At 38.5% G+C, this 13,098-nt stretch overlaps 1 protein-coding gene across 1 annotated transcript; it reads left to right on the top strand.

The window, feature by feature from the left end:
• Positions 1-504: 504 nt before the first annotated feature.
• cd81b (CD81 molecule b) lies at positions 505-11,391 on the top strand. The gene is made up of 8 exons (XM_065957142.1): positions 505-715; positions 2,398-2,512; positions 8,549-8,646; positions 8,743-8,817; positions 8,949-9,062; positions 9,212-9,310; positions 10,343-10,426; positions 10,513-11,391. The coding sequence occupies exons 1-8, from the start codon at positions 650-652 to the stop codon at positions 10,576-10,578; spliced, it is 717 nt and encodes a 238-aa protein (XP_065813214.1). The 5' UTR covers positions 505-649; the 3' UTR covers positions 10,579-11,391.
• Positions 11,392-13,098: the final 1,707 nt, after the last annotated feature.

The following is a 13,098-nucleotide window of genomic DNA, read 5'->3' as shown; positions in this document are numbered from 1 at the left end:
TTCATTAACGTGAGTCACTATATTTATATATATATATATATATATATATATATATATATATTTACTTATCTTAAAAGCTCAACGGATTGTGGAAGATTAGACAAAGGCTTATTTTTAAAGATCAAGTAGACCTGTTTGTGTTGTTGTTGCGTATCCCAATGATATAGAGACTTTCTAATGATTGGCCATTTCTCATTTTTTCTCAATGAAACACCTCACATACTCGAATGAAATAAAAAATAAAGCTGCACATAGCCAATTGGTTTCATTATTTAATCGTGTTTAAGGCTTTTAAGAAAAGATCGATTGATTTTTCTCTTTTTACTCTATAAACTTAATCCTAAGAGTTTGCTCTAGTCTAAAAAAACATTTCTGAACTATTTTAAGACAAGAGGGGAACACGTTTCTCACTCTTGCGGATGGAGATGGTGTTGTACCCTCTGCCTTCTTCTCCTCCTGTCCGTCTCGGTTGGTTGGTTGGTGGGCAGTTCCTCGTCTCGGTTTTCACTCCTTATTATAAAGGAGGAGTTTGCAGCCCCAACGTGCCTGATTAAACTGAGTCCTCTGGCAGACACTGCTTGATCCCGGATAGTAACAAGCCTCACAAACTGTTTCATTTTTGAGAAAAGGGAACGAGCTGACAGACAACATGGCTGTGGCAGGATGCACGAAATGCATTAAATACATGTTATTTTTATTTAATTTTATTTTCTGGGTAAGTTGAACATATTTTACTCTGAAGTTGATTTTAAACTTGCACATTTGGTGTTTATTTGTAATAAGCTATGCTTTCTCAAACTTTCCCATCTTCCCAGTTTTCTGATTGGTGCCGTTCATTTTAACATCTCTGTATGACTTATGATAAATGATAAATCCTGAAGATATTACCCGCCCTGCTTGTTTTAAATATGCTGCTGTCTTCTGAGAAAAGTTCAGCATCCACAGAAGGGGCAGGAGCAAACCACAGCCAGACAGGAGTTGAACTGTTCTTAGTCTTCATCAACAGCGATTTTCTGCATGCGCAGACACAAGTGCAAAGTGCCTAAAAGAGAAAGAGCACTTCTCACTGGGTGGGCTTCAGTCTTCTCACAAGGAAACTACTTTCCTCCCTCCTGCAAGTCTAACATAAACTCTGTTTTAGATCCATCCTTTCATTATTGATATTGCAGGAATTATATATTCCACACATGGAGGTCAGATTTCTGAGGCTGTTTTGGATGGAAAACTGAAAAAAAAATAAAGAAGTCAGTATTTGGTGATTTCTTGTTATTCTCAGGAGTCTGGCTCTCCCCAGATTAAACACTCATAAAGAGGGAGATTGAGCGGGGTTAATAGAGTTTTTGGGGGAGGGGGAAAGCTGGTTACCCCTCTGACATTTCCTTTGTTCCTACCTGCTCTCCAGACTGTTGCATTTAGAACCTTTGAAGTTTGAAATCTCTGTGTCCCGTGACGAAGTTTATAAATGTAGCTTGTACAATCAAAATGAACAATTTTATTTTCTGAATATGTTATTTTACAGACAAGTTATTTCTCTTTCTAATTGCAGCCCTCTGCCATTTAAACTTCATTGCATCACATCACACCGCAGATGTGTTGGCCCTCTTTCCGTGTTTGTTCCTGGCCTGGCCCTGGACTGTCAGAACTAGTTACTTGTTTGTGAATTTCCATTTGGTTTGTCTTTACAGAACAGTCGTCTTTTTTTAGATTTGTACAAATCCCTGTATCCTGGACACGCCACACTTGATGGAGTGCTTCCTGTTAGTTTTGCTGCTAAGCCTGTCATTGTGAAAACTTTGAGCCCTCTCTTCCTTATTTTGCTATTTTTCATGTCGAGGATTTGGTTTCCTGTTTCCCTGAGAACAATAGAGAGCTGTCACGACGCTCAATGTGCAGATATGACATAAACTTTGTTACAAAGAAAATAGGAGTTGCTGAAGTTGAGTCGTTAAGAGGAGTTCATCCTTTAAAACAGTAATATCAGGATGTTACGTTTACCGCACCAGATATATAGTTTAGGAGCGATTGTGGGGAATACAATTGGACAACAAACTCCCGGAGTTGGAGTCAAACAATGCTGTGAGGTCATAGTGCGTCCATAGTTCACTGTAGTGTCAGGATTTCCTTTCAACATGCTTCACGGCAGGGCTGGACACACAGAAGAAAACATCAGCAGACCTGCTCTTTGGCGAGTCTGCTTTTTTGCCATCCCCAAAACGAAACACACTGAATAATGTATTTTAAAAAGTCTGCAGAATGAATAACTACATGTTTTTATTTGAATATTCATTCCAATGTGTCTCTTGAATATCAAACATTTCAACAAGCTCTGATTAAGTCTGAAGATTTCACCAAAGCGAAAACATACAAATCTCAATCTCTTTTCTCTCTCCGGGACAGCTGGCTGGAGGCGTAATCTTGGGTGTGGCCTTGTACCTCCGCAATGACAGTCAAACCAGCAACCTCCTTATTCTGCAGTTTGAAGGCCATCAAGCACCAGGAACCTTCTATATCAGTGAGTAATCACAATCACCAGCTTCAAGAGCCTCTCAATCACTACTATGTTTTAACTGAAAAACCCAAATTACAGCTTTTTCCCCACACAGGACTCAAACTAATCAGTAACTTATAGTTGGCAAGTGTCTGATATTAAGCAGGAGTTTTTGCCATACTAAAAGACAAAAAAAAAAAAAAAAAAAACTGTCTTCGTTTTAAAATTACGACCAACTACAGCAAAACAATAAACTATAGGCTCTACATGATGTGATAATCCTCACCATATCCTCATTCTTTGTTCACCACATGACTGGAAGCTCCCCGTTAACTAAGTGCTAAAAGTCGTTAACTAAGTGCTAGAAGTCGACCTATGCACAGAAATACCTGTCAATAAGACTCAGCTGGGACCCTGTGAGTAAGGTCCAGAAATAGTAAAAGAGGTGTGAACACTAAGAAAAGGAAACAGGACCTGCGTAAATCCGCAGCATGACTTCTTAAGAGTGGCACAGCCGGCGTCCACGCCTCTGTGTTTTTACCCAGCTGCTTTACTGACACATGACCACAAACTGGAGGTGATGTTCTTTAGACTGACTGACAGACAGACAGATGGACGGACGGACAGATGGATTGATAAACTTTGATGTCTGTCCAGTGACAGAAAGTCTCCTTTTTGACAAGGCTCAAACAATAAACAGAGCTTAGATTTAAAACACACAGTACAGCTTATTAAAAAAGGGATCTATAAGCAACATCTGGTAAAAGCAGGTGTTGTTCAGTGTTTATTTTAGATGGTTCAAGCGGGTTATCTTACTACGATAAAAAAAATACATGGTAATGATTCCAAAAAGTACCAGCTTAGAGGTTCTTTCAAGACAGAGGCTTCTTGCTTCAGGCAGATGTTGAGACATATGTGGTCTCTGAGGAAGTTAACGATCCGTGAGCATGGTGCACAAATAAAGCAGTCATATGCTTTCTGTCGCTTGCGCTCGAGAGTATTTGAATCACAGTCATTTTTGGAAGGTTTGTTTTGTTTTTTTATAAGTGCAGTGCAGCATTTTCTGTGCATCTGAGAAAATATGTGCCTCCGGCTCTGGTCACTGGATGAACTAAAGTCATAAATCGTCATCTTGTCCTTTTCACTGCCTGCAGTAATCCGCAGATTGGCCCTAAAACCTACAATACATGATATGATTGAGACATTTCAAAGGTCCATCCTCTCAGTTTGTTGTGGTGGTGAACCCAAGTGAGCCCACTAATTTACATCTGGGCCCTCCCTACTCTCCCATACTTGCCCCTCAGTAAGTATACAGAGCGAATACAAACCCATGCTTTTTATAGAATAAAAAGGCACACTCGCAATTTTAAAGGCAGGGCGGCAAGAGAGGCCCACCCAAACAAGATCAAGGGAATGTTTCTTTTTTTCTCCTCCACTCCCTTGAACATACGCCCTTGCATAATTCAAATAACATTGTACATCTGGACATTAACCCTCAAATTAGAGTTCAGAATGGATGTTTTTAGCTTGCTGGCTCACGAAAGTGGCATTTATGTCAAGCTGAAAATACACATGCGACTACCTCTCAACCAGTGCCTGGAACCATTATTTGGTCTGGTTCAACTTAGTCGTGTCAGGATGTTGCTGCTACAGCCTCAAAAACTGTATCAGATACAGTTAATGTACAGATTCTGTTACAAAGATGTTTCTGTTTCTTTACACCCAATCTATAATGTATAGTAAAGTTCTGAATAGCTTTAGTGCATTTTTTCATAACGGTAGCAACTAAACGAGATGTTTAGTTTGTAGTCAGGCTGTGAAGGGAGACAAAATAAATGTTGATATAAAATGTTCCTCCCAAACCTCAGAGCTACTTTAACCACATCTGCTGATACTGAATCCACTTCATGAAGACTGAACGATTGATTCATCTTCAACAGTAAACTGAAAAACAAAAAACTGTTTTAATTGCAACTTTATGTTTCAGTTAAAAAAGCTTTTAAACTTGGGCCTCGATTGTAAAGTCTTACTTTAACTGTTACACGTAAACTGTTGTTTCCATCTATATCCATAACACTTGATTTGAGTTGATTTCTTAATTGCAAAGATGTAAAAAAAAAAGAAAAAAAGGCCTAGTTGTAGTTAAAAAGATGTAGAAACCCTATTGATAAATACATACAAAAAAATAAGGAAAAGTGAAAGCCCTTCATTTGCTTTTTCATTTTTCATGCCCGGAAAGGAGTAGGAAGAAATTAAAACGTATTTATCTCTCCCCCTTCTTCCTCAACTTATTCATTTTGTTTTGAAAGGAAGCTTGAAGTACTTCTGTTCAGCAGCACCTCCACAGTTGACAGCAGATGATGCCTTTTTTATATATATGTACAAAAAACACTGTGTAAAAAAAAAAAAGTACAAGTAAAGAGCTCCTTGTGCAGATGTATCAACAACATATCTTTATACAGAGCCAAGATAGCTGTGTATCGCTTTCTTGTCTTAATGCTAAGCTAACTGGCTTCTGGCTTCAGCTTTTTATTCAACAGCCATAAATGACGGTAGTTAGCATGTGATGTTAGAAAAATATACCAAAGCCTATAGCATTACTAGAAATGTAGAACCAGCTAGCCTGGCTCTATAAGGTATTGTTAAAAAAAAATCTTCAGTCACAGCTCACAAACTGTTTAAACTATTACTTACAAAATTATATTTAAACACATTAGTTAACATGTTTACCGTCAGAGCCACGGACAGGTACAAGTGTTATCTTTATAAAGAGCACAGCTGCTTCTGTGTCTTAATGCATTGCAAAGCCAGCCTGCGAGCTTCATTTTTATATTTAGCATATAGACACCAGAGTTGTATCAATCATATCATCCAGTTTTTTGTAGGAAAGGGAATGAACATATGCTGAGGTAAGTGGGCTATAACATATGTTGTTAACTTATTTTGCCTTGTTAAAAATACAATCTCTGTCTTCAGTTCCAACCCTTTCAGTTAACAAGTTATCAGAAGGGAATGTTTGTATGGAGGCTTTTCAATAATGAATCCACATTTCATCATTTATCCACAACTGGCCGACAGTTTAATTGAGTTCATCTCAGTGTATGGGTGTCCAGCTCTGACAGTGCGAACATGGCTTGAAAGCTCTTTTTAAAGCTAAAGACGAGAGAAGTGGAAGCAGATCTTTAATCCGGTCTTTACCCCGCAGCCCCCTCGTTTCACCCTCTCTAGAGATTACACTGGCAGACAAAATATAAATGAACTTCCCTGGCGGTATAAAATTGCCTGTCTCCCTTAAAGTCTCAATGGCCTTCAGACCTCAAAGGGTGTTGTCATAGTAATGGAAGGCGGTGGAAGTAATTCCTGCTTTGCTGCATTGCAAACATCAAGTCTTGAAAGAAAGAGAGAGACAGAGAGAGAGAGAGAGAGAGCGGGGGGATAAAGGAGGAGGGTGTTGATCTGAGGCAAAGAGAAAAAGAGAGATGTAGGAGTTAGTGTGGTGAAGAGTTGTGCGTGATATGTGAGGTTCTGTGTGAGGCCTTCATACTCAACGGAGTACGAGACTCTCTCTTTGTAAGGCCACATAAGGTTGCTTTATTTGTGTATGTGTAAGAATAGAAAATCCAGAAACTCCCCGAACATCTTGCTAAAAGTAGAGCACAAGTATCCACATCCTTTACTGATGTAAAAGTGTCAATGCACAAATGTTTCTACTGTGAGTTTACTTCAATGGTTTCTAACCTGATTCAAAAGATGCATATGAGGGGCTGTATTATATTGTCTTTTGGCAAGGGGGGGTTCTTATATAAAGTAGCATTGAATTGAAAAACTGAAGGGCAAGCACCTCAAATGAAAAGTCAGGCAGCACTCACATCGACCCAGAAACCATAAGGGTACCAAGAAGTTTGTACTCATACCTGCACTGTCATTGTGAGAAAACAAATGTGTTATTTTGTTTGAAATAGTACATTTAAAGAACATGTTTAGATACACCTTAAAGCTTTCACCACTGGCAAAAGTATTACGGTTGGCAGTCGATAAGATAAGTAGGTTGCTGTAGATCTTATGAGGTTGTGAGTTGGCTTTAAAGTGATCACATTGTTTTAAAGCAAACTACTTTTTCTCTTAACTTTCAATACTGTGCAGGTAGCTTATTCTGCAGGCGTTTGTTTAATGCGGTATTGTCCAGTTAAGCCACTAAAATATCAACCACTTTTTCCTGGTTAAATAAAACATTAAAGCAATTTGTATTTTGGACTGCTTTTATAGGCTTCACATTCAATTCAATCAGTAGTCTTGAAAATTAAGATTCATGTTCATCCTTGACTCTGGATACAGCAGAATACAATCTGACCTCCGGGTCAGTTTAGTAGCTGTTTGGAATCTTTAATGATATGCCCTCAGTACAAGGTACAGAAAGGTGAGATGGGTTTTTTTTTTTAATGCCAATAAAAAAACGAGAGCCAACATTTCCCCGGGATATGGAGAAAACTCCGGGCACAAAAGAGAGCTTGAATTGAGGTTGTTTTGTCAGTTTCTGAGAATAGTGACGCTCACCTGCGACTGCTTCTCATTTTCTCCACAAATTAGAGATAAAGATCGATTTGTGTTCTTGAATTAAACGTTGCTGTTATACCCCCCCCCCCCCCCCCTCCACCCCCAACCAACACACACACACACATTAGAAAAAGGGGTAGTTAGGGGCGCTGGTGGTTAGTGCGCGCGCCCCATGTATGGAGGCTGTGGTCTTCCAGGCAGGTGGCCCAGGTTCGAGTCCAGCCTGTGGCTCCTTTCCCGCATGTCATTTCCCACTCTCTCTCTCCCTGATTTTCGGCTCTATCCACTGTCTTATCTCTCAGGGTAGGTGCAGGGAAGTACAATAACATCACACTGAAGAAGAAGATATGCCCAAACACTTGCAAAAATGATCACCTGCAAAAAAAAAAGAATTTGAACAAGTGTGCTGGCATATCTTTTTCTTCACTCACATACTCCTCTGCCTTGTTGTTGTTGAATCTCTGCAGGTTTGTTTAACATGATTATGCATCCAATGGGGATATGTAAAACGTTCTGCTCTCAGGAGACTCTCTTGCTGAAATTAAAGTCAATTAAAGATGAATAAGAAAGTAGCACAAGTCCTTTAGAGAATTCAACTCTACTTTCTACTTAGACAAACCCCCTTGCAATGCAGAGAGAAATGTTGCACATTAGAACAGAGTGTTTCCATTTGACAGCAGTAGTTTATTTGCAAATAGATATTCTCTGAAAAACCAAAAGCTTAAAAATGTGATGCATGTTTTTAGATAAAAAGGAAAGCTCTGCCAGTTGTACACTTAAATATCTTTGGGAGAACGTCTGCGTATGTGAAACAGTTTTCCTATCCAGAGGCTCTAGGTCTAATGCAGCCTTGCAGCATGTTACAATCCCTATAATGAGCTATTAACCAATGCTTTTGCACTTTAAATTAACAAGCAGTTAGTGCCACTGATGTATTTTGTTTTAAGAAAATGTTTCTTTATGATGAATGAAACCTGTGCTGTAACTAGAGATTTATTGCAATTCATTGTCTCTTTGTGAAACGGGACCAACTTCATTCACTCGTTCTATGCAATTTTAAATGTTTTTTGTCAAAGGTGTGTATTTTGTCAAATCTTTGTGTATTTATAAAAGATAAATATATGTTGAAGGGTTGTCTTTGTACTCGCATGTTGCCCCTGTTTCCTGGGGAAAGATAATGCACTGGGTCAGGGGTCAACAGGGGGCATTTATGGGGGGGTTCAGGTTGTCTGGAAGGCATTTCCTGAGCCAGGGCAGCTGAACAGAGTCAGCTCTACCTCTCTCAGGGAGTGGGGGCTGTCCGTGTCCAGGAAGTCAATACTGTCATGTCATCCTACAGGAAAGGCGGGATAAACATCCAGTTAAGTCCATTACGAAACAATGTGTGGATCAATGAATGAGCAGACACACACGGCTCTGACACTGCTGCCACCTAGTGGTGCCATGGTGAACTACATGTCTTTTAGATGTATCACAGTCCATTTTCTGTTGTTGCTGTGTTTGCAGGTGTGTACATACTGATAGCTGTTGGTGCTGTGATGATGCTCGTGGGCTTCCTGGGTTGTTACGGTGCCATACAGGAGTCTCAGTGCCTCTTGGGAACGGTGAGTATTTCTCTTTTTGTGTTTTCAATTATTTGTATGTCTCTCAATCAAAAAGAAACTAAAATTATCTTATTATACTTTTATTATTTTTTTTAGTTCTTCTTCTTCTTGGTGATTCTCTTTGCTTGCGAAGTGGCCGCAGCCATCTGGGGTTTCATGAACAGGGACACGGTAAGCAGAAAAAAAAACACAGAGGCCTGCACACAGAATTCCTTGCAGCACTGAATGTTGATTCATCGATTTTCCACCCCTGCTCTGTGTGTTGTTGTGACACTAAAACCAACTTTCCCGACTGCCCACAGATCTCCAAAGAACTGATCAACTTCTACGACTCCGCGTACATCAAGGCTGTGGACGTCTCAGGGTCTCCCAGTAAAGACGCAGCCATCAAGGTGCTGGATGCTTTCCACACTACGGTAAGTAACAAAAGACAATCTGGATTTCACCTGTCCCTGGTGTGAGTCCCGTCTGAACCATATACTTTGATTTAATTGTTAGAAATACAGTTTGATGATTCTTCTTCTTTTGTTTTGTGGTTGAGTCATTTTCTTGTTTTTCCTTAAAGCTCGACTGCTGCGGTAAAGGAGACGACACTCCTCTCTTCAAACAAGTTACCGGCACCTTGTGTCCAAAGAAGATTCCAGAAGATTTTCTGAGATCCCAGGTACACCCAAATCATTACTAAAAATACACATAAACACATTCTGTTAAACATACATTATCTATAGAAATGACTTTTGGCCGTGTCTATATTCTCCTTCAGTGAGTACTCAAAACAGAGTAACACAGATACGATCTTAAGAAAGAGGAATGACTTTACATTTTTGGATTGAAGCAATTGCAATTTCACCTTATCAACAATTTTTATGATGATTAACTACAGCAATGAACCAAAAACAAGTGAGTGTATTTAGTATTTAGTTGGTTTTTTATTCAACAGCTCTATGTTAATACCATATTATGTTATTATTTATTCATGCATTTATTTTTAAATATTATTGAATTATCGTGGCAGTTAAAAATCCACAATTATGATATGATGTTCTATCTACTAATGTCACCAAATAAATATACCTTTAAGTATACATACATTATTCATTACTTAATAAACTGTCCTAAAACTTCACACCATATTCCACTCAAAAATAACCTTGTTTGGATAATTATAGTAAATAGTACTGTGTTCACTTTTAACTTTCACATTATTACCGGTTGAGTGGTATTTTCTTTTTCAATACCAGTGTGAGCACAACCCTTTAGACACAAGCTCATATTTTGAGTTTTAAATTAATATTTTTAATTATAAAATATTATCTTAGGGTAAATAATCAAACAGAAATATAAAACATGTAGAAAAACTGGATTAAAACAACACATTGTGTGACTGTATAATACCACAGAGTAAAGTAAACCTAATATTGTGTTGTTTTTTTCCCCTCTCAAATGGTTTATACAAAAGAAAGAGTCTTTCATCCTTTTCAAGTATTTGTAGGCATTTATGTTGCTAACTGATTACATATAACACAATCAAAGATTCAGAGTTGTGCGGTCGAAGCAGCAGATATTCAACACCCTGTCTTGACAGCAGAACCATCTCTGATTACATGTAATCCATCAGTGTGTGCAGTGTGAGGTGGTAAAAAACCCCAAAATAAAACGTTATCACAGCGTTTATTGTGCTCCTGTCTCCTCTCAGAGCTGTCATGATAAACTGATCGAGCTGTTCTCAGACAAACTCTACGTGATCGGTCTGGCTGCCTTGATTGTTGCTGTCATCATGGTGAGAGTCCGATTAAAAAAATGACACTGAAAAGACTCTCAACATATCTAATGGGATGCTCTTCTGTCTTTTCTCCCTGTTTTTAGATCTTCGAGATGATCTTCACCATGGTGCTTTGCTGTGGGATCCGCAACAGCCCTGGAGTGTACTAGAAGACCAGCCAAACAAGCTCTTATTTCATGAAGTCTCTCCATTCATCCACCCCCTCTTTTTCTAATGAAACAACTCTAAGAATAATTCTATTTTTATTATAGTTTATTATAGTTAAGGAAAAAACACATTTTTAGTATTTCTAATCCATCAACTCGTATCTTTTTTACGGATAGATTGAGCTTCTGTATGTCAGATTTTCTTTATTTATCACTACATATCAATATTTTATACATACAGTGTGTTGTGACATTTTTCTCTGAAATCCTTGGACTTAATGCTGACTCATGTAAAAATTGTGTATATACTTGTCACAGGTTAATAACACTAGGGAGAGTCCATGTGTTCCCTGATTTAGAGTTGTGATGCTTCTCTCAGCATTATTACAGTGTTATAATATAAGTAGCAGGGTTTCAGTGAATTTAGGTAATGTTGTGTCTTACTATAATCATTATCTGAATGACAAGTTAGCCAGTGTGTGTGTGTGTGTGTGTGTGTTTGTGTGTCTTTTGTGTGTCTCTTCTTTGTGGAAACTTGACAAAAAGAGTGATGTCTGCTCACTCAACCTGTTTTAATAACACTAATGTGATAAATTATTTTCCACTTTCTTTCTTTTTGTGGGTGGAGTGTCCACAAAGCATTGCACAACTGTTGGTTTTGCATACTTCTCCTTTTGATGATGCAACATCTCATTCATCACGTTTTGTTAGTTTTCAACAATCATCATTTCATTTGAAGATTCTTAGGGGCCTTATGAAAGAAGAAAGTATTTTGCAAAGAAATGGAAAGTAAGGAAATAAATAATTTTTTTTGAATTCAATTGAGTTGAGTTTTTTTTTTTTCTTATTTCCTGCAATAATCGCATGGCACATCTTGTGACCCTGTTTAGAAATTCCAGCACACAGGCCCTTCCAACAATTGCTAGTTTCACACTTTCTGCAAGAATCAAAGTATATATATCATGATTGTCTGAATTATTCAAACGTCTGTGTTCTTAAAGTGACATTCTACTGTCTTATATTAGAAATCAGGCTTTGTGTTGAAATGTATAAAATCTCTTTTTACAGTGTGATCCATAATCTGTACAACGGTCTATTTTTTTGTTCCCTTTCATCCAGTGTTTCTCGTATCTGACCACGGGGGGGCGTTGTTAGATTAGCGCCCCCCCCTCCTGTCCAATCAGCATAATCCCACCCACTGCTGCACTGTGAATACATTAAAAACTCATCTGACCTGTATTTCAGGCACTGTGGTAGCAGACACACCCGATACACACAGTGTTTGTTTTGCCAACAGGTTCAGCTCTCTCATCAGAACCTACGCACTGATGTTCCCCATGACTGAGTTTACATTTAAGCCCCCAGGCTCAAACCCATGGACTTGTGTTTCTAGGCACATTGTGATGAAATGTATTCTGAGGACACATCTCTGTTGATCCTAACTACAGATCATTACAGGAAGTGCCTCACAATACATTAAAGGAAACATCCGTTGTTTTCTCAGTGACATCTGTTTTGCCCTTTATGTGTTGTGCATTAAAATACACAACACAACAGTAGCAATATCTACAAGATTCAACTATAGAGATTAATCATACACTCTATTTATAAAAAAAGAAGAAGAAAGTACCCAAAAAGTGAACATTTTAATGGTTATGAAGGTCATAATGAGGGCTGTTGTACTTGAAATGTTTGCCCAATAAACCCTCCACTGAGTCTACTTTTGTGTGTGTGTAGAATACATCTTATTTAGTTTGAAATGTGTGTCTAGTATGGGGAAGGATCTGGATCTGGAGTGGATTTTGTTTGTGAGTGTTGCAAAATGATAACACCGCAATGTACAAAACCTGTTACAAAAAGAAATGGATTTCTCATATTGATGTAAAAGAGTTTCACTGGCCTGCACAAATCTCCAACTTAACACCCTCCAGACACTTTGGAATGTCACTGAAGAGCCAGGGGTAATTATCCACTATCGGTGGCTGACCTCACTTGGGATCTTCTGGCAGAATGGGGGACTCAATTGCCTGCTTCTGAAATCTGGGGAAAAGGCTTCCCAGAAGAGTGGCGGCTGCTGAAGTAAATATAATTGCTCAACAATCACATCAGGGTGCAATCAACAGTCATCGATCACACATGGGCTCTAAATCTTGGAGTTATGTCTGAATCAGCAAACAGTTTGAGAAACAAAAAACTAAATGAAGATTCAGACAGCTCAAAACTCAGATCACCTGTGTGTGCTGGGGAAACTGGGAACTGATCATATTTGGCCATAATTCATTCCGCTTTGAACTACACCTCAGTTAGGAATTCACCTTGATGTTCAGTTTGGAGTACTGTGTGTGACGTTTTTAAGAGCTCAGAAAAACAGATGCGATGTTGTTTTGATGATGACATGTCCCAGAAATGTGTTACAGAAAATGTAGCATTACTTCATTTGTAGCTTAAATTTAAAATAGGGGTTAAAAATGACATTAATATTGAATGACTTAAACATGAGTTGCCGTGCATTTTGACATACTA

The sequence above is a fragment of the Labrus bergylta genome, chromosome 7, assembly GCF_963930695.1.
Source record: "Labrus bergylta chromosome 7, fLabBer1.1, whole genome shotgun sequence".
Lineage (NCBI taxonomy): Eukaryota > Metazoa > Chordata > Actinopteri > Labriformes > Labridae > Labrus > Labrus bergylta.
This window is presented reverse-complemented; position numbering and strand designations above follow the sequence as displayed.